General features: G+C 40.6%; 1 protein-coding gene across 2 annotated transcripts in view; it reads left to right on the forward strand.

The window, feature by feature from the left end:
- The window catches only part of LOC133456455 (ERC protein 2), a 211,029-nt gene that overhangs the window by 76,834 nt on the left and 113,243 nt on the right, over positions 1–20,952 (forward strand). For both annotated transcript variants that reach the window (XM_061734932.1, XM_061734931.1), the window contains exons 9-11: positions 1,919–1,960; positions 3,656–3,846; positions 11,952–12,045. In XM_061734932.1, the coding sequence (XP_061590916.1) occupies positions 1,919–1,960; positions 3,656–3,846; positions 11,952–12,045 (327 nt within the window). The remainder of the gene's footprint in view (positions 1–1,918; positions 1,961–3,655; positions 3,847–11,951; positions 12,046–20,952) is intronic.

The following is a 20,952-nucleotide window of genomic DNA, read 5'->3' on the forward strand; positions in this document are numbered from 1 at the left end:
AGCTAGAGAGAAGGTGGGATTTTGAGTGTAGCAGGGAGCTACACTCAAAATCTACAATGAATACTTAAAGCATGCAGAAGGTTGAAAGTGAGATTACAAAAATCAGCTAAGATGGTCATCTGAACTAGCTCTCAGGGGCTGCCTCATTTATTTTATTTGGGGATGTTTGTGTCTTGTGAAGTCAGTGACTATTATGACTATAACATGTGGTCCATGGAGATCTGATGTTCAACCGTAAATTAATCTCCAGGTATTGAGCTGCTAGTGCAGGGGTATTCAACTAGATTCGGCCGGGGGCCACATCTGCAAAAGGACTGTATGGAGAGGGCCGCACAATTTGAAAATGTGGGGGTTTTCAAAATGTATTTTGCACTCAAAGACGAAGACTTATGTAAATATAATACATTATATTGTATAATGTATTATACATTTGAATATATCTAGTTTACATATGAATTATGTATTAATTGTCTCCAGATTTAGTAATTGTGAATGTTAAATATAATATTCAGATAAAGAAATATTATTTTGAATGCAAGTTCATTTTGAAACCATGCATTGTGCAAACTTAATGAAATTGATTTTGACCTACTTTTAATAAAACACGCCATAATGACAAAGCACCACTTTCCACCAAGATTTCCACCAAGATTTCCTTATTTGAATATTATATTAAGCATTGAGCACAACCATTTTAGTCCATAGTAGCTATTTATAAAAAATATTAAAAAAAGAAAAATATGACCAGGGGCCACATAAAAGCTCCTGGCAGGCCGCATGTGGCCCGCGGGCCACCAATTGAATATCCCTGTGCTAGTGACTCAGGTTCGGCAGTGACTTCTCACTGCTACTGAAAGAACGTTACAATATATCAGCGATTGATAAAACTTTAACAATCACAGTGGACCATGCACATTATATATGTAGAAGTAAGACTGCTAAGAACATGATTGTTTTTAAAAGGTTAATTTCCACATTCCACAGAGCTTTTGGAAAAATATTTCTTATTCTCTTTCAAGTTCTGGCTACACACAGTTGAAGACATTAGTGCAAGTCAATAGCATGTCCTCTACAGTGATTGAAGCAGGACTGTGCATTTAGAAGTGTTTGTGCACATTCACTTGATTTGTTTAAACGACCGGCCTCAGCTGTCTCAACAAGTTAAACAATCTCCACAAACACAGAAGACAGAGGGAGGTAAGAACCAAGAGAAAAAAGTTGAGAGAAAGATAATTCTAGGTTACCAAGTTCCTCTGGGATATTTTTCTCAGTGAAGATTAGATTCATAACGGTGACATGTGTTTTGTTTTTCTTTCAGGTTTTTCTCTATATATATTACTTCCCCTAACATCTGTGCATGCACACACACACACACACACACACACACACACACACACACACACACACACACACACACACACACACACACACACACACACACACACACACACACACACACACACACACACACACACACACACACACACACACACACACAAAGATAAACAAATGAAATTTTTAAAATGAGATATGTGGTTGTCTCATAAAATCACAGCCAAAACAAGGGGAACCAGTAATTTCATGATGATAATGACTGAACTCCAAACTGCACATGAAGGTGCCGCAGGGGGAAGATGATAGCAGAAAACCACCAAAAAAGTCAGCATCAGAGGAGCTGGGGAGGTGGATAAGATCCGATGAGGGTTCAGAGTTCTGTTGGAGCTGTGTTGTAAACGTAACCACATATTCAGGCCTTACTTTTCCTTTTCAAAGCAGCTTATGCAAAAATAATCTCATATCTAAGATATCAGTGTAATAGCCAATTTTGAAGCCTTGTAGGATGCTAACATTTTCAGACTGCATTCAATTCTTGCTGTTTGCTACTATATTTAATGTGTCTTTTATCATTAAACTCTAGGTGCAAGCCAAAGTAGATGGGCTTCCAACAGTCAGCCCCACGGTAGGTTAATTGTTATTTTATGCCCTCTCTTGCTGTTGTTATGAGTGTTAGCATGCTCCATATGACTTAATCACATAATGACATAATGCGTTGTTCTAACAGTACGGTAACATACAACCTTGTCGTTGTGGTTTGTTAACTAATTAGCCACTAAGGTTTGGTGTTTCTCAAATGATCTGAAACTAAACTGTTTTTAATGAGAAGTCTATAAGAATAGTAAATTTAGAAGGAAAGCTGGTTTAAAGGTAACTGCTGAAAGTGCATTGAACTCTGTGATTTTGAAAATGATAGCGCTTTAGACACTGATTCTGGTACGTCAGTCAGATTTGAGGGGAATTAGACGTGAAATGCAGGAGACCAGGTGGCATGAGTTAAGTTAAAAAAAACAAACAAAAACAAAACATTTAACTGAAAATGCTGCCAAAGCAGGAACACCAGGTGAACCCAAACCCCAAACCAGCAGGCAGCACAAGGAGAAACAAAGAGCAGAAAAACATTGGAGTAGGGATGTGAGGATGGGCAGGACAGGAACAGAGGAGAACGGAGGACGTCCACCTAAACTACCATGCAGGGAATATCCATACAGGAAGTAATGCAGCAGGTTAATGCAAAGGCAGATGAGACAGAGATAAAATATAAACTGAATAACAGCGTAATGATAAAGGAAACATTATAAAAATCAAACAATTAGCGGAAAACAAAACAAACCTCCTGAGGCCGTATTAGCAAAGATCGTAAAGCACAAAGTACAACCAAAACCAGCCAAAAGACTACATCATGACAGCACCGGGATGGCCATGGAATTTAAATCTCCAGTGTTTCATCTCTTGTGAAAAATGCCCACATAGGAGATATGATCTTATTTTATTGTCTTGCCTAAGCTGACACGTGTGAACTTCATTTGCTGATATGGGCTACACTTTGTTTACATTTTGCCTCCATTGTTGATGATGATAAATAGAGATGTTTCATGCAGTTTAGTCTAATTTTTCTCACAACTGAACGACAAGCCAACAGGGTCTGAATGCTTAAAGTATGGTGTACCTCAAAACATAATAATCAATTGATTAAACCCAAAAGAGCATACATAGCATTTGAACCCGCGACTCTGAATGGAAGAAAGAGTTTTTGCACTTTGAAGCATCTTGTAAGTAAGCTGAGTATGAGAAAAGTTAAGAGAGTGGACGGTAAAAAGCTAAGAATAAGTTTCTTTTTTTTAATATATATTGGGTATGCTATATATGGGTAGTATAAGTGACGTAAATGGAGTTAGAAACTATGTTCATGACTCATGCTTTTTAAACTTTATTTATCTTAGTTCACAACACACCTCAAACCATGCAGCTTTTGCTTGGAAGGAGAGCTCTCAGCGCTCTCTGGTTTGATATTGGAATAAACAAACCGACACCGTAGTTCACTGGGAAGTAACATCCCATGTTACTTTCCAGTAACATGGGATGTTTTCTCTCAATAAAACAGACTAAGTGTAAACAAAGTTAGGCAGCCAAAAAAGTAATACATTTAGCCCATCTACCACTGACATCGGACAGTAACTCCTAAATGGACATGAACAACTTCTGTTGAACTGTACTTCATGCACAGATCCATGCTCAATATCACATGCTCAATATCTCCCTTTCCCCATGGCCATGTGTTTCTTTGTGTCTAACTTTGTGACCATTCTCACCTCAAAAGGCTCAAAAGGAGGATGCGGTCAGGACGTGCCCGGACATCGCTGATCGTCTGAGGCTTCTAGAGAAGGAAGTGGCGCGCTACAGAGAGGAGTCTTCCAAGTCCCAAGCTGAGGTTGAGAGGCTGATGGGAGCCTTGAAGGATGCTGAAACGGACAAATCATGCAAGGAGAAGAAAATATCCGATCTCGAGAGGTAAGGGTCAAAAATCCAGTGACATTGATATCCCATTACAAGACACAAAATGATCATCCTCAATGAGCAACATCCTGACATCAATCAATTCCTAAGTGCTTTATTTATAAAAGAGTAATCAACAAGATGTAAACTGTCTAGATTCTCTCCCACTGCCACTTGAAGTCACTTTTGCTTATTCCTGCTCTCATGCAATCACTGTCTGAAAATGCATGCTTTTAGCTATTCAACTAGAGGATTTTAATAATGTAATTTAATGGTTTTCCTTTTTCTTTTTTTCAATTATTATTATTTGTTTACATGTTTATCTGCAGACCGGGGTAAGTAAAACTTCAGTACACCTCATAACTTCACCTTTATGATACTCCCAACACTGTCCATATTCATTACTGTTGAGAGCATACCGTGTCAGTTGGCTTGATTTGAACTCTTCTCAGGAATAAAGCTGAAATATAGAAATGTTACTCAAATCTGACTCTCAGGAAGCTCAGATTTGACTATCCCATTGGTATGATAAATGTCCAATTCATTCAGGGCAAACAATCTCAGGCTTCTTTCCTGTGACCCCAATAACACAATCAGAGCCTTTCCACGTTTCCTGATTTATGACACCGGAGACACATCGTCTCTCATTGTGTCGGCTTCTGCAAAGCTTCATACTTTGAGCTGTCAGCCGCACTGTCATTTGTGTTTGTTTCTTTTTTTTACTCGTCCTATCACATCATGTTTATGTGGTTTTACCTCTGGGCCTGCGAACTTATCCCGCCGTTTCTGTCTTTGCATTACTGTAAATGCGTTTTTGTGTGTGTGAGTGTGTGTTTTTGAGTTTTGCCAGGCGGCAGACAGCCAGCGGCATGCCAGTGGGAGGTGGTGTATCCAGCCCAGACACTAGCTGTTTATACTACTCTGTTTATTACTGGCACAGTGCTACTCAATTATCATTTGATTTATGGATTGGCATGGTGTGTATGTGCACCCAAATGAGCGGTTGTTTAATGCCAAGGCTGAAGTAGCATATGTGACTGTTTGTGTGCATATTTACATGGGATAAGTGTGTGTTATGTAAAAGAAACTTTGAAAAAAGGTAGGTTTGTTTGTTCTTTAACAGAGAATGTGAACTTGAAACACCTCTCGTTGGTTGTGTCTCTCTTTAACACACATGACCCCCATCAGGTGTGTTATCACTAGCGCTGGCTCTGAATGGTTTAGAGTCAGTTCTGATGGCCTGCATGCACTGGATCCAACGCAGTTTCCTGCCTCATTCATTACTCACTTTACAGACTTTCTGCTCTGACGTTGAGACCGTGTGCTGACTCTGCGGGAACTCATAGGCAGCGAGCACAAAAGGAATACAGTAGCTCCTGCAGCGTCACTGCAATCAGTATATTCCGTGTTCCCGTGTGTGTGCATTCGTTATGCCTCAACATTTAAGTGTACACATATGTGGCGTTCACATGCAGCCGTCTCAAGCAGCACGCTCGGTTTCCGTGCGCTCGTGTGTGCAGCCCTTTTCGAGACCTGGAGAGTTTGGGATCGTTGGAAAGATTCTTTTCTCCTCAGCTCGTCCATCTTTTTGGGGCTGCTGTCTCATTAGTGTCAACCGGCCTCCCCTATCAGCTCAACCCTTCCCCTTAGCACAGCACACGTGGGTCAAAAGTCACAGGCAAGGCAGCCGCAGGTTATCAGAGGAGGATTCACTGTAATCATATCCATTTTCTGTACATATAAATAGATTACAACATATTTAAAAACTTCCATTAGCAGATGTTATTATATTTTGCCTTCTATAGGAAACCATCTGGCATCATTGTTTTAAATTTAACAAAGATATTAAAGAGTAAAAAGCATGTTAGCTTGAGTAGCAGTGCACATGCATTTGTGAGTGTGTATGTGTGTTGATTGAGTGTCTGTGTCAGAGCGTGCGAGCTGCAGTGTGTCTGAGCAGAGGATAAATGTCTTTTTAATCAGAGTGTTTCTGTTGGAGCTCAGTCAGCTGACCTATTAACTGCTATCTGAACAGAGGGAGAGAAGAACAGATGAGTAAATAGACACTTTCTCATCCAGATGGCAACACACCAAATCAGCGATAGATGTAGCAAGCCCGTTATTGTAATGAATACTATCTAACCAACTGGAGACTGTCTCAGAGCTATTTTAGAGCTAAGGAGTTTCTTTGTTTCTTTTTTGTGATCTAGTAGTCATTGGTGATAATTGTAAGCTTCGTGGGTGGTTCAACTTTTTTCTTTTCAGTAGATGTAACCCTAATTTTCCAAGTGGTTAGCAACACTCAGTAGACTTTGTGAAAGTATCTATTTAACCTATTAATACTCATGCTAATAGCTGAAATTGCTATTCTGAATTCCCCAAATCGTGCTTCCTCTCTGATGGAGGGATTTGAGTATGTGTATTGATTAAATTGAACCCCTTCAGATTTGAAATCCTCCCAAAACGTGTTGTTGCCTCGAGACATCTGCCGATTCAGATAATTTGAGAAAGTATCGTGACAAAATTTGTGCCAACATGGAACGAGAACTGAGAAATAAAAACTTTTTCCCCAATAAGAGTGAGCATAGGGCCTTGTTTCTTTTTTATCATTCCAACCCTCTTAGGTATATATTATTAACTAGTGAGAATGTTATGTATAGTCTTTTTTTTATTGCTTTTACTGTTTTATGCTTTTAAAATTGTAGGCCCCCCAATGTGATGTGGGGGTTAAACTTTAACAAATAAATCAACCTCCCTGTCTCACCCTACCACAGCCACTCACGAGGTAAGCACTTTGGTATGTACGGGAGGGTTTCAGGAAAAGGGAGGTGTATATGTGTGTGTGTGTGTGTGTGTGTGTGTGTGTGTGTATGGATAAGTGTCCGTACAGTATAAATGTATAGGTTTGTGTTGAAGGAGAAACGGTGTATATGTGCTGGTAGGGGACTCAAAAATGGGTGTCTTTTTTTTTTTTTTTAATACCTTATTTATAGTTTTTAACATTTTACCCAAGGAACAACCCACAACATGAAAGCAAACAACAAACATCAAAACAGGAAGAAGAAAAAACAAAAAAAAATTAATAACAAAATAAAAATAACCAAAAAAATAAATAAAAAGGGGGCTGCCAGACAAGTGACCACAGAGAAAACACACAACAAAACAAGTCTATTGCGAGTGGAAAAGAGTTAGATATCATGTCCCGCACTGAGCCAGAAAAGGACCCCAGACTCTCTCAAATCTATTTGGCCTGTCCGAGCCATGCAAGCGCAGTCTCTCCATCTGAATAGCTGACAGCATTTCAGTGAGCCATTGGGTATAGGTGGGTGGGGTGGCAGACTTCCAGTTCAATAAAATGCACTTTTTAGCCACGACCATCCCAAGTTGCAGAGCAAGCTGTGTTTACTGTGGTAGAAAAAATGGGTGTCTTAAGAGGGAGCAATCAGTGGTTAGAGGCTCACAAATACTCGTGAGCCCACAAATAACTGTTTTAATACATATAAACACACATATATTTTCGATCTTGTTCCTGTGACCATAATCAAACTCCAGATGTAGCCTCACGTGGCCGAATGCCAAAACACACATGGACGCTGATGTTTCTGTTTGTAATATTTGTACATGAAACGTTTTCTAAACAGCATATTTTTTGTTGCAGGTGTCCATGTCCTGTGGATATTTTAAATATTAAAAAATACACTGTAAACATCCTGTTTCATCACATGTGACCTCTGCAGCTGAGATGAGATGTTTTAAAACCCCAATTACAGCAAATAGATATATAGTCACATTATACTTAATGACATAAAGGCAGATGTTAGATGATATTTGTGTTCTGATAAGAGATACAGTATCTAAACACCAGAAAGCGTATTCAGATTCAGATTCAGATTCAGAAAAACTTTATTTTTCCCCGAGGGGCAATTGCAAGACAACTGAGCAGCAAGACGTTGAAAATATCAAAATATCATATATCAGCAATAAACACACATGCCCTCTTTGATGCTCTCGTCACAGCATCAAGGCCGGCGCCTCAGATCAAACTTCAGCCTGCCAAGTTTGACCCAGCTCACACTACACTTCCCCTCTCTTCTTTACCTTCTCTATTTTCACTCCAAAGGAAAAAAAGTATTTACATTAACCTCAGATTATATCTGCCTGTTATTCAATATACCTTGCAACCCTGTGCAGTAATAACAGCAGTGATGTGTCCCTGTCTGCTTTGAACCAGCGGATGAAGTTCCAGCTCAGCTGCTCATTGAATGAGGCCAGAACGAGACAGAGTTGTTAAAGGGGAGATAGAAACCAGAATTTTTCTTAAATGTTATTACTTCTCTTAACTTATATATGTATACCCGGGAAAAAATGTATGCACCTCTCAAACTTGACCATACTTGATATTTACAATTCCTAATTCAGTTGTGTCCCATTTTGATGGCAGCTTCCTGCTTGCTGACATCGCCGCTGGAGCCCATCAGGTTCTCTTTGTGTCTTGCTCAAGGACATATCACCTGTAGACCTCAGAGTGATAAGTAATAAGAGAAGTAGATACAGGGGAAACAATCATGAGAAAAATGAAAGAAACTGAGAGCTAAAGAAAAAGTTAAACAGATATGTGTAAAAAAAAAAAAAAAAAGCTTTCCTCTGACAGCCAGAAATGAAGAGGATCTGCTTGTGTTGGATGGCGGAGTGTTCCAGGTGGAAAAAGAAAAAGGGAAATGTGAAAAATAACTTCTTACACTCGCTCTGGGAAACTGGCTGCATGCTGCTCTCTTGCTCTCACTTCATCTTTCTGGAGTCACTAGAATAAAATACGATTTCCCCTGAAGAATTTACGCATTTAACAAATCACAGTTCTCCCACGTTTTCCCCTCTCACAGCCAGCCCAGGCGCTGTGCTGCTCTTTCGCACTCTAAGTGCCCTCATTTGCCTTCACAGTGGTAAAACACTTAAGTTCATTTTGCACTGATGGTTTTATGGGGGTGTATCAGCTATCACGCGGGACCAGCGTGGCTGTTGGTTTATACACCTGTGCCGGTAGCGACTGTGTTTGTGATAGCTGATATGCCCTCATGTCAAGCCTGCTCTCCATGGACATGCATCTGAGCTTAGAAAAACACACTCAGACATCAGAGGCTGGAGCCTACACAGATTCTTCTACTCGTCTCTGCTGCTTATGTCTGCACATGAACATACTGAATATATCACAGTTCATTCATAGGACAATCAAAGGATAATCTTTAATATAACACTCCACTCATGAAAATGATCAAAACTCACAAGATCAGAGTTATTAAAAACAGAAATAAAGAAGCCAGAGGCCCTGAAGTGGCAGATAAGTAAACTGTATGTGTGGTTTCATGAAGGAGGACTTGAATATTGGTGAAAATGTTGACTACCCCCCTTCTGCTCCGTCTCCTCCTGTTACAACAAAAATGTTCTCAAAGGATTTGAAAGGCGCTGCCCTTATGTGTGGCAAAGTATCTTAAATTTATTTATCATCTGGTCAGCTACATTTCACTTTAATTGTACACCAACATCACTCATAAAAGCTAACACACACACACACTCGCACACACAGGCACACACTCACACGGTTCTAAGTGCAGTGACAGCAAATATTTGCCCACATGTGGGGGCAGCATGTAGGTTTTTCCCAGAGTCAACATAGCAGCGTGGATGTGGAATAATAATGTGGCGAATTTTAGCAGCTGCTTGGTCGCAGCTTGTTTACAGTGTTGGAGGGTTCTCTTAAGCGCCAATTTATCACTGTCAGCTTTTTCACACTTTCTATATGTTTTTCTTTTAAGTGTAAAGGCTGTGTTTGAGTCATTTTTGATAACTCTAAGAATATAAGACTTGTTTAAATGTGTGTCCTGGTGCATGGGTTTTGTTCTGGTCCAACACAGACTTTTAGAGTGAACTCAAACTGCAAGAGTTGAACCTAGCTGTGACCAGGCACGATTTACCCACGATTTACCCACTTTTCCAACCTCCCCCACTCTTTATTTTGCATGTGCATAGTCTGGCAAGCCATCATAGTTATTTTACTCTTCAATACAAATAGTTAGTTTGATTCCTCTGGATTTGACTTTCATTTCCATGGGGGGCAAGCCGGTGGATGCAGAAGAAATTCCTGTCAAGGAACCAATGTTCCTGGACAGATATAAGCCTTCCAGAGAAACCATAGTGGAATAGTGGCTGTTGGATATTACTGTATGAATCATCACATAAAGCCCACCCCTGCCCCATTTGGTTTGGTACGTTCTGTACCGGTGGACATGGCAGTGAAGCAGAGGGGTACCACATGCATGTGCAACTGCTCCGTGCCCAAGCACACCCAGAGATCAGGAATCCTGCTGGAGCATTCACACTAATAGCCAATGAGCCCGACGCTCAGGGGGCCATTCACACTTGGGAACAGTATGGACCGTCTGGTGTGAGTGCACCAAAAAGGAGGTTGAAGTCTGGGCTTTGATAAGGCTATAGCAGAAGTTTTTTTCTTTCTTTTTCAGCCATTTTGATATAGATTTGCTGGGATCATTGTGCTGTTGCCTGGCTCAGCATTAGGCAGGATTTAGCGGTTGGACAAATGCTTCCACATTTGACACACACCTGACACCACAATTTATAGAATACTTTGGTTTGCAGAGGAGTCTATAGCTGATTAAAGGACCGTTGCTGTGAAACAAGCTCAAATCATTGCATTTGGACTTTACTCAACAGATGATCTAAAGTGTTTGTGTTGAATATAGTGTATTTAGTTTTTACCAAATGTGGCACTCTGTATTATGGCCCAAGTATCATCTTTAAAAAAAGAAAAAATGCTCCAACTCAGCAAATTCCCTAACTTTCTGCTTTTTTATAGGTATTTACTCTTGCTAATGATCATTCAATCCAATGCATTTGATTGGCAGCACCTGGTAGCTCCTTATTCTCTTAATTCCTTTAGAAACAGTAAAGGTCTACTAAGATTGTTACAAGCTGCTTCTACATTTTGGCTTATTTTTTTATTAAATAAGTAATGCCACAGTGTAATATGTCATGTGTTGTTTTTCACATGAGGTTGATTTGGCCTTAATTTAAGACCTAGTGAGGACCAGATGCATTTTTATTACATCCTGACATGGATAAACTTTAGAATTGAAAGAATATGTAGTTGCCTTTTTCACATTACTTTATTTGAATGAATCTGTGTGTTGCATAAAATTGTGTAAATAAAAAAAGTAGCAGGCCTCAGCATGGAGGTAAATTCATACACAATCATCCTGGCTTGTTAATACGGTTTGCTCTTTAATCAGCACCTCTACAAGACACAGTTGACAACTGATTTATTATCGATGTGTGGGCACATTTTTGTCCAGGTTTAAAAGCATCTCTTTATTTTCAAAAACAAAGGCCCTTTTCTGTGCGTCGGCATAATCGTGTCTTCTTTGCTGTAGACCTGCAACGCTAGACCTTTTTTTTTTCCCTCGAGAATGTGCGCGTTCACACGTACGTGTGTTTGTGTGCATGCACAAGCTTGCATCTCCCGCCTGCTTATGTTTGTGAGTTTTGTTGTTGAAAGATTTACGTTCACCTCCATCAGTCGAGTCTTGTCTTGTCCTCGTCTGCCATGTTACTAAGACTAGACACACACTCGCTCTTTGTCTTAAGATTCTTCACTGCACACACTCCAACTCCACTGTCTTCTTGTAGTTTCAGAATAGATCGATATAAGTTTGTGAAAGAGAAACATTTAATGTCCATGCATTTTAAATATTCTGCTAAATGTAGGAGTCACATTCACAGTTGGCATGAAAACTGCAACTATAGGCATATTGTGTTTATTGAAATACATTTTCAAAAAAGTATTTATTTAATTCCAAGTTGAGTCGATGAGTTTGGGGTACCAAAGTAACCCATTTCAATCTCTATACTTTAAAGTTGATTTTATTTTTTCTCTTGTGAATTCTTATGCTGAACCAACTGACCAGAACATGTTATTCCAACAGGATCACATAGCTAGTTTCATAAAAGGCGTTGTCACAAGATGTTTTTGTGATTTTGATTAATACCCTTCATTTTTTTACAGTGCCTCTCTTGAATTCTTTTCATCCGTTTTTTTCTTCTCTCTGAAGGCAAATAAGGTCGCCAAACATCCAAAAACAGATGGTGCCAGCCGAGATGAGGAAAGATGCTCTGACTGATGGACATCCTCATTCTTTATCACAGGTGTGAACACACGTGTATAAAGGCGTAAGTCAGTTCCTTGGCATCAAGTTGAGCTTTTCATCCTCACACTCAGTTCCTCTGCTGTCTTCGTCTGACCTCTCCTGCGGGCCATTTTTTCATCTTCCTCTTTATCTTTCCATTCATTGCTCGTCGCCACTCTTTCCACTCATTCCACTCATTTGCTCAGCGAAAGTCGTATTATAGTCCTTGGTGCCCCTGGTCTTCCCGGGCCCTCTGTGGCTCTCAGTCCTGAGCAGAATCAGGAAATCGCCCCACACAAATGTTTAGATGGGAGTCGGAATGAGCATCTTGATGAGTCATTTCTGATGTAATTTTGTACATTGATAACGAACGAACGAACGAACGAACGAACGAACGAACGAACGAACGAACGAACGAACGAACGAACGAACGAACGAACGAACGAACGAACGAAAGTTTATTCAATCATGACAACACAAAAAACAACACCAAAAATACATTGTGCACAGCATTGACATTTCACACAAAACCAATAATCATGTGTTGAACAATGACTGAAAAGGCATAGGCAGAAGCAGACTATCCTATATTATCAACTTTCTTTTTTTTTGGCTACCAACTTCCAGAAAAGCAAAGAGACAATAGAAAAGCAAAAAAACAACAGAAAAGCAAAGAAACAACAAAAGGCAAAGAAACAACAGAAAAGCAAAGAAACATTAACAGAATAGTCATTCGCACTTATAAGCTTCAAAATAGCTTTACAAACCATTTCCTTAAAAACCAAAAGAGAATGACATTTTTTTAAATGTATGTTGGCATCATTCCAGAATTTAACTCCAATAATGGAGACACATCTCCTTTTCATACCTTTTTTAGGTTTTTGTACAGTAAAATTGCAGACACCTCTAAGATTATACTGAGTCTCCTGAATTGAAAAGAACCTTTGTATTGAGTCAGGGAGCACTTTTGATTATGATTAGATTAATTAGATTAATGATAATCTAATGTGCTAGCTGGTTGATGGGTTCCTTCTGCGTGTAAGTCTGTGTGCTTGTTTGTATACTAACCTGTAGTACCAGGCTGAGGTGTTAATATAAAGCCAAATGGTTCCCAGAGGGGCCCATAAACCAGAGTACACATCTCTATATTTCCCTGCCAAGCAGAGCAAGAGTCTGTTTTTGCTAGAGCTGTTTTGTTATTTCTGTGAATGCTGGGAGGCGACGTCTAGCAGCCTATTTCTGATCTAAACAGCGTCTGTAAAGCACACATTAATATTTCTCCAGCCTGAAGTGACTGCCGGATACAGAAACAACTTTGACGGAATCATGTCATGGAGACGGATGATGCAGGCAGGGAGAGCAAAATGGAAAAGTCCACAGATGGTTTAATTTATGTTGCATTGCGTTCTATATATTATAAAATATCTGCTCTAATTCTGGAGCAGATGCACGTTATCGAGCTCAAGTTCCAGTTTGTTGCTCTTCCTCTGTGATGGTTTCTTAGTTTTATTATCCCTCTGCTCCGGTAACAGCTGAGGTCAGAAGTATTATGTTATTAAGCTGTCTGTTTACCCCAACCATATCTGGAGAATTTACATGCTAATCATGACAGCATCTAATTGAGTAATTTGATAATGTTGAAGTTAATATTAGAGAATTTTTTTGTTACCGCCAAGCCAAAGGTCAATTTTCCTGTGACATTACAATGGCCTGCAGATACACTTCTGAGACCGGGATTTAATACCATGAAACAGGAACAGTGTACTGCACAGTACATGTATGTACAGCAATATCTGAAATATGTCACAAACATGACATAGGAACACATCCAGGAACAATAACAGAATGATATGATGTTCAATTCAATTCAAAAATGAAAATCTAGTGAAAAAAGTGTTCTATCCCATTGTTTCAGGAAGATTATTCCAAAACAGTATTCATATATTTTCATCTTAATCACCTCCAACTATGAACTTTATTTATGTCTATATTGTAGAGCCCTTTATAAATTGACACGTGACGCTCTTCTTCCTCCAATCCTTGCCATATACCAGGGCTGCTGGCACTATGCTCTCAAAGGGAATTCAACACATCTTTTTTAACTGTGTCCCATATGTTTTGAGACAACAGATGATCAGTTGGTTTCAGTTTGTAACCTCAGCCTAAGAGCTCTAATACCCCAAACAGACATTGAGATCCAGCTGTGACAAAGGTTTTCTGTTGTGACTGCTTAGTTGCCAGCATTTAACAAAAAAAAAAGATAAAGAAAAAAAATACCATTTGAACACACCAAAAAAATTACATCCAGCTGCCTGCTAGAATGCATCATCTATACCGGCATAAAACTGCACGATTCTCTCTAATGCAGCAGGGCTAGACAATTATAGATGGAATTTGTTTCCCAAGCTGGGAAATTCCACTATCAAACGTGCAGGCTACGTTCCATCTAAAAACCTAACCAAACTATTGGATGTACAGGCTAAGTTACGTGTAAATACTGAAAGGAGATACAACCAAAATATCACATCAGTAAAGAAATGTAGAGATATTTAAACACCTAGATGTGGGTAAAGAAGGTCCAGCTATAGAGTGGGTCACATGGTAAGTCAGTCTAGAGTACAGTCACAGAGAGATGACGTGTGTACAAACTTACTGCATGAGGTATGAATGATCCCTATATCAAAGGAGCCACAGCTTGAAAAGTCAATGACAGAGCCAGTCTTCTTAATCATTTTATTTGGTCTGTTTGAGTTGTATACATGATACAATATGGGAAAGCGTAAGAGTAGTCAGATTAAAAACTTACAGGGCTGATCTCACATGACTCATCGTTGTCAGTGGTTTCTTCAAAGCCTTGTTCTGGGGAAGATCTTTTGTTTATTGGTAAATTATTAAAGGGGACCTAATATGAAAAACACGTTTTCTCTTGCTTTAACATATATAAAGTGGTCTCCCCTCAGCCTGCCAAATCAGAGAAGGAGGAAAGCAACCAAATTCTGCAGTGTCTGTACAGCCACCCGGATGAGCCATCCAGTGTGATTCAATTCAATTGTATTTATATAGCGTCTAATACAACAAAAGTTGTCTCTAGACGCTTTCCAGAGACCCAGAACATGACCCCCGAGCAGTTATTACATAAACAATGGCAGGTAAAAATTCCCGTAGTGGGAGAAAAACCTTAAGCCAAACAGTGGCAAGGAAAAACTCCCCTTTAGGAGGGAAGAAACCTTGAGCAGGACCAGGCTCATAAGGGGGGACCCTCCTGCCGAGGGCCAGACTGGAGGTCGGGGACGTCAACAGCACAGCAGGCAGGTGGAAGCAGCAACGGGATGACCAGGGGTGGGGACCGCAGGCCAGCACGCAGCTCCCGAAGCTCCAGCCCAATCAGCAAGTCCCAGGTTAGGTTCAGGGTCGGGGAAAGGTTGAGAAGGGACAGGGCCAGGTGATGTGGCTACTACGAGCCGTTCAGATTCTGCGCCCGTCGTCACTTACATAGGTTGGCCTCCGATGCGTGAAACCACGCCCACAACTAACTCCGCTGGCTGGAGCCTCCGCCATTTTTTTTGTGTATCGCGTCATTCAGGCAGCCAATCAGCACAGTGCCTCATTATCATAGCCTCCCCGCCCACTCAGAATCCTGCATAGAGAATGAGGTTAGACACTGGTATGTTAAAGACATGGCTCAGAGGCTGAATTTCTAATTTATTTAGCAAAAACAATCAAAAGCTTGTTTTTAAGACATTCAAGGCCTATATAAAATAGGTTTTAGATGCCATAATAGGTCCCCTTTAAGTTATCTTAAGTTATTGTATAAAGGTTTTATAAACAGATTAGAATAGAATAGAACTTTTTGGTCTAAATTATAACAAATACTTTCAGAGAAAAGAACACATTCAAGCATAAAAAACATTATCTCTACTGTGAACCATTGTAGAGGAAGTACATTGTCCGGTTCTATTTTGCTGAAAATGGGCCTGAACTGTTTGTTGTTGATAAAGTAATGAAGTCTGACTTTAACTAGAAAGTTCTTACGGCAAATGTCAGGATATCTGTCTATGAACCAATTCTGTTGGTCATGCAGCAAACCAACAGCTCTAATCACAAATGTCAATCCCCCAAAGGATAATTCAAAAAGAATAATTTAATATCTTTGAATGGCCAAGTCATAGTCCTGATCTTTATCCAGTACAAATATTACAGAGAACACTGAAGCAAAGAGTTCATGGGAGGAATCCCATCAACATCCCGGAGTTGAAACCGTTCTGTACGGAGGAATGGACCAAGATTTTTCCAAGCTGATCTGCAGGATTAACTGTTATATGACATAAGGTAATTTCAATTTATACCACACAAGAGGCTCACGGTAAATGCTGTCAGGAAAGGTTCCCACTTGTTTGAAGCTCTTTAAATTGAATTAGTTCCCTAAATGGATTAAAAAAAGCATTTTTTTAAATTTTTTTTCTTAAATTCACATTTTTTCACCCTTTTACTTTTAGCACATTTGTGAAAATCTGATGATTTAAATTTTTTTTTTGTCATACTTTTGTAGAAAATAAACAAATTTCAAACAGCTACCACAACTGTAATCCCCGAAAAAGTGCTACCGCACATAATTTTATAGAATAAATATGAGGTTGTATACTAAATATAAGACCATTTTCAGCAACACTCAAGAGGGGGTGGTAGCCTAGTGGTTACAGAGGTGGGTTTGGGTCTGGAGGTTCAAATCCACGGATTGCAACCAAGGTGAACCACTTTGGCCCCCTGAGCGAGGCCCTTAACCCTAACTGCTCCCTGGGCGCTGTAAAAATAGCAGCCCACTGCTCCTAGTTCAACTAGAGATAGGTTACAAGCAGAGAATAATTTCCCCTTGTGGGATGAATAAAGACTAATATAAAAAAAAAACGATGAAAACTATAAAGTTAAGGCAGTTAGTGTCATATCTACCTGCTCACTATCTGTGGGGATGTCATGAATGTCATGCGCTGCATATATTGTGTCTGCTCCAGCACAGAGGTTGTGTTTCAGCCTGTGCCTCTCTCTATTTGCTCTCCTCTTTCTCCCTCCCTTTTATCTCTGGATCCATCGGGAACACAGCACGCTCCGAGGGTAAACACACACAAACAAACTCTCCCCATCATTCCAAGACAGTTTATGTGGGATGGACTGATATCATCTCTCCACTCCATTGTTTCCATCGCGCAATACTGCACTTTCCAAACAGAGAAGAAACAACACATGTCGGAAGTATTCACTTCAGGCCTTCGCACAAGTCTTTTGTTTCTCTTTTATCGGTAACATAAAAGCATCATCAGTTTTCAGTTCTCCCTTATTCTGGGATTAAATACTTTTTTCTTTTGAATCAGAATTGTTAACAGAGACATGTTTCAGTATTTTTCTCTATTTTGGCCTTTTTTCTTAGAATCCTTTGGTCCCACAAATGTGTACATGGTCGAACTTGCACAAACAGTGTGTGTTTTATGTACATGTGGATCTGAAGATATAGATCCAAAGTTGCCCCCTTGCTTAACATATGCATTCTCTCACTCTTTGCTCATTTATATGAGCAATTATAATCCCTCCATCAGACCAGAAAGAGCCGGAGCTGCACTAATCCTTCCCAGGGGCATTAGGTGTTGATTGGTGCTGCAGAAGCAATTATCTTTCCTTTTCTTTCTGCTCTCAGAATCTGTATCTCTTTTGTCCCCTTTTCCAATCTTTGTATTCTCGAAAGCCAACAATCTTCTCTTGTTACTAATAAAACTCATATTACACTCGCATATGCACAGACACACACGTATACAGGCCCCTCCACTGTACGTGTGAACACACACAGAGGGACACACACGAGCAGGCACACAGAGCTTTCTGGTTATGTTACACTCAGGGCCCAGCAATGGAAGCCCCATCTCAGTAGGGTGTGTGTGTGTGTTCAAGAGGTACCGTGTGTGCATGCTTCTGTCTGTTGTGTGGGGTCAGACCGGTACTTGTTGATTCTGGTGCATCGAATTACTGCCTGTCTGTCACATCCAATTACAATTTTGGACTGCTGACACACTCAGCATGTTTCTGTGTGTGGGTGTGTGTGTGTGGGGAGGGGGGGTGTTTGTCACTAACTTCCAGCTGTGTCGTGTTGACATGATGGGCAACAATTGTCCACTTGTGATTTGGCTAGCTTGGTGATATTTTCCTCTCCCTCAGAGGTAATCCCGATGCTGCCGTTTTCATCCGTACTACTGACTTACTCTGTAATTATTGCTCTTTTTCTGATGCTGCTTTTTTTTTTGGGGGGGGGGGGGTTCCATCCTTTTGGAATTTGTTCGAGGCAAGTGATAAGCCAGTCGCACCCTTCCTGTGTGATCCCGGCACTGTCTCATGGAATGACTTTCCCTCCGTCTGGGGGATCCATCACAATTAAATCCTTATGTGCAGCTTATGGTGCCTTTTAGGTTGGTGTTCAGGTTTCTACCATGTGAAAAAAAGTGTCTTTACAGAAGGATCTTCGTCTTGACATAGAACACATTGATGTTGCAGCTTTTTACCTTGGTCATATTACCATTTCCAGTGATTTAAAGTCACCAACTTACTCTAACAAACGTGAAGCAGGAATTCCTGAGACGAAATGCAGCTTTAAGGAACTTCAGATGCTTCAGGAGGCATCCTGCCTCTAGATTTCACCTGGAGAGTGTCCTCCACCCCTTTGATGTTCCCTCTTCCAGGGTTGTGCACTGCTTTTAAGGAAAGTGTGAACGTGTGAACTTGAAAGTGAGTCAACACTTTCAGAGTCAAAGAAAAAAAAAAAAGGAAAAACATAGGGAACCAGGGGGTTTATTATTTCTGTCCGGTGTTTTCTTTCACAGTTCCATCAACCAGAATAGAGACAGATCATTTTCTTTCCCTCACCATAGGTGTCAGAGGCCACACGCAAACTGTGCATGGAAACGTGCACAATCTATAGTACAAAACCCAAGCCTAGAAATTTGCTATCTCACGTGGAAATTGGCATTGAGATTGTAGCAATTACAAAGTCTGTCATCACTTTCTTCTGTTTTTTTTTCCTAAAGAAATCTCTTGTAGTCTCTCTACAAACCTCTTATCTTCTTTGTTTTTCTATTATTTTTTTCTTTTATCAAATGGAGCAACAATTAAACCTTTTTTCAGGGTGTCCTTCACCAACATAGTAAAAACAAGTGCAAAATCATTTCACGATGAATGTTTGGAGCAAACAATACTCAATGCAAACCATCCCTGTCGTTTGGCTTTTGCTGCTTCTCTTCCAAACCTCCTCTGATCTGATCATCCCCCACCCAGCTTCCCTTTTCCACTTCCCAGGATGCCATGCGTGAGACGGCAGAGCGAATCATGGAACTGGAGATGGCACTGAGGGAGAGCATGAACACCTCCGCACATAGGGAGGCTCTGTGGGCGCAGGAGGAGGCTGCCCGAGTTCAGGCCCAGCGACAGGTTCACCTGTTGGAACACACGCTTACGAACAATTAAGCACGCACATACAAATACTCATAGCATCATGCAAATCTACACAGAAAGTCTGGTTTACGTTTTAATAGGCGCACGCAGGAGGGGGCCCGAGAAAACTTGAACTGAACTGCACCCCCGTGTGGCTTTAAATACAACTGTCAGCACAATTCTGCTAATTGGAGATCCCCAACCTCTAACGAGGAATGATTTTTTTATACCCCAAAAAGGGATTAATATAAAATAGAGTAGATTCTCAAAACTTTCTTTGGTTTAATTTCTTCCTCTTGGTTGCTATGCTGCACATTTATTTGTATGAAATCCCAATGAACTAACAACTGCTGCAGACTTGATGGGATACAAGCTCCCCTCCTACCCTGTATGGGCTGCTATCTGTCCTTCTGACTGCCAGCTGCTCGCGCCGCATCTTAAAGGAAAAATGTGTGTGCTGCCGTATCTGTGTGTGAGCGTAGGTGTGTCTGTGGTGGGAAAGAGAGACGGGCTGAGGGAATGTGTTTCCCTGTGGTGTGAGTGTGCATTTGAATGAGAATGACCTCGCATTACTTATGAGTGCCACAAGTAATACGAGAACTGTCGGCGGTTTAAACAAGAACTAACATTTTGAGGCAGAGTGATGGCTGTATTGCTTTACGCACACTTTCTAGCAGAACTTAAAAGATGAAAAGACGGGACTGGTGGACAGCGGGGCCGGCTAAGTAAAGGTCAGACTCGGTTTAGAAAATCCTGTGAGAGCCAATGTTAACTGTGGCTTGCTTTTTCCGCCATTGCGTAGTTTACACGCTCAACTTACTTTCAGCATGGATACCGTGTTTATCAAACAATATTCTGATTCACTGAGAAGTCGGAGAGAAAAGTATATTTATGTCTGTGGGTGTTTTTGCACGCATAGAAGGGATGATTCAGCTTTGACCCAAGTTTACCCATGTGCAGAAGATTTTTTTAGTTAGAGACCCCTTTCCCTAACTTGTGACACATTAACGCTCATTGACCCCATAAGCTATAGTCAACTTGCTTTTATTTTAAGTCATTCCAGACCCTACACATAGAGAACATAATGAGCCAGCGTGCAGTCATACTGGCGACTGAACTTGACATGAACTGAACTAGAATAGAGTTACAGCCACACTGTTGACACAAGGAAAGGTAACCATCTTGCCAAGTGCTCAAGCTTCTCAGCTGCTGATGCTCATTGGAAGCTGTCAGTATGGCGAATTTTGTAAACAACGTGGAGTTAACGCATAAGGGGGCAACCAGTCAGAATGTAATTACCATGCAGTAAGACGTTTGTCAGTCAGCCGACATTCTTGATTCTTGATCAAAGATTGGAGTCGGGAGGGAAGGGAGAGAGGGATATGCTCTTCTGAAAGATCACCTGACCCTGGCAGCGATACAGAGCGCCCCGCCAAACTCTCATTCTCACACTCCCTCC

Source organism: Cololabis saira, chromosome 12 (genome assembly GCF_033807715.1).
Source record: "Cololabis saira isolate AMF1-May2022 chromosome 12, fColSai1.1, whole genome shotgun sequence".
In the NCBI taxonomy this organism is placed as follows: Eukaryota; Metazoa; Chordata; class Actinopteri; order Beloniformes; family Belonidae; genus Cololabis; species Cololabis saira.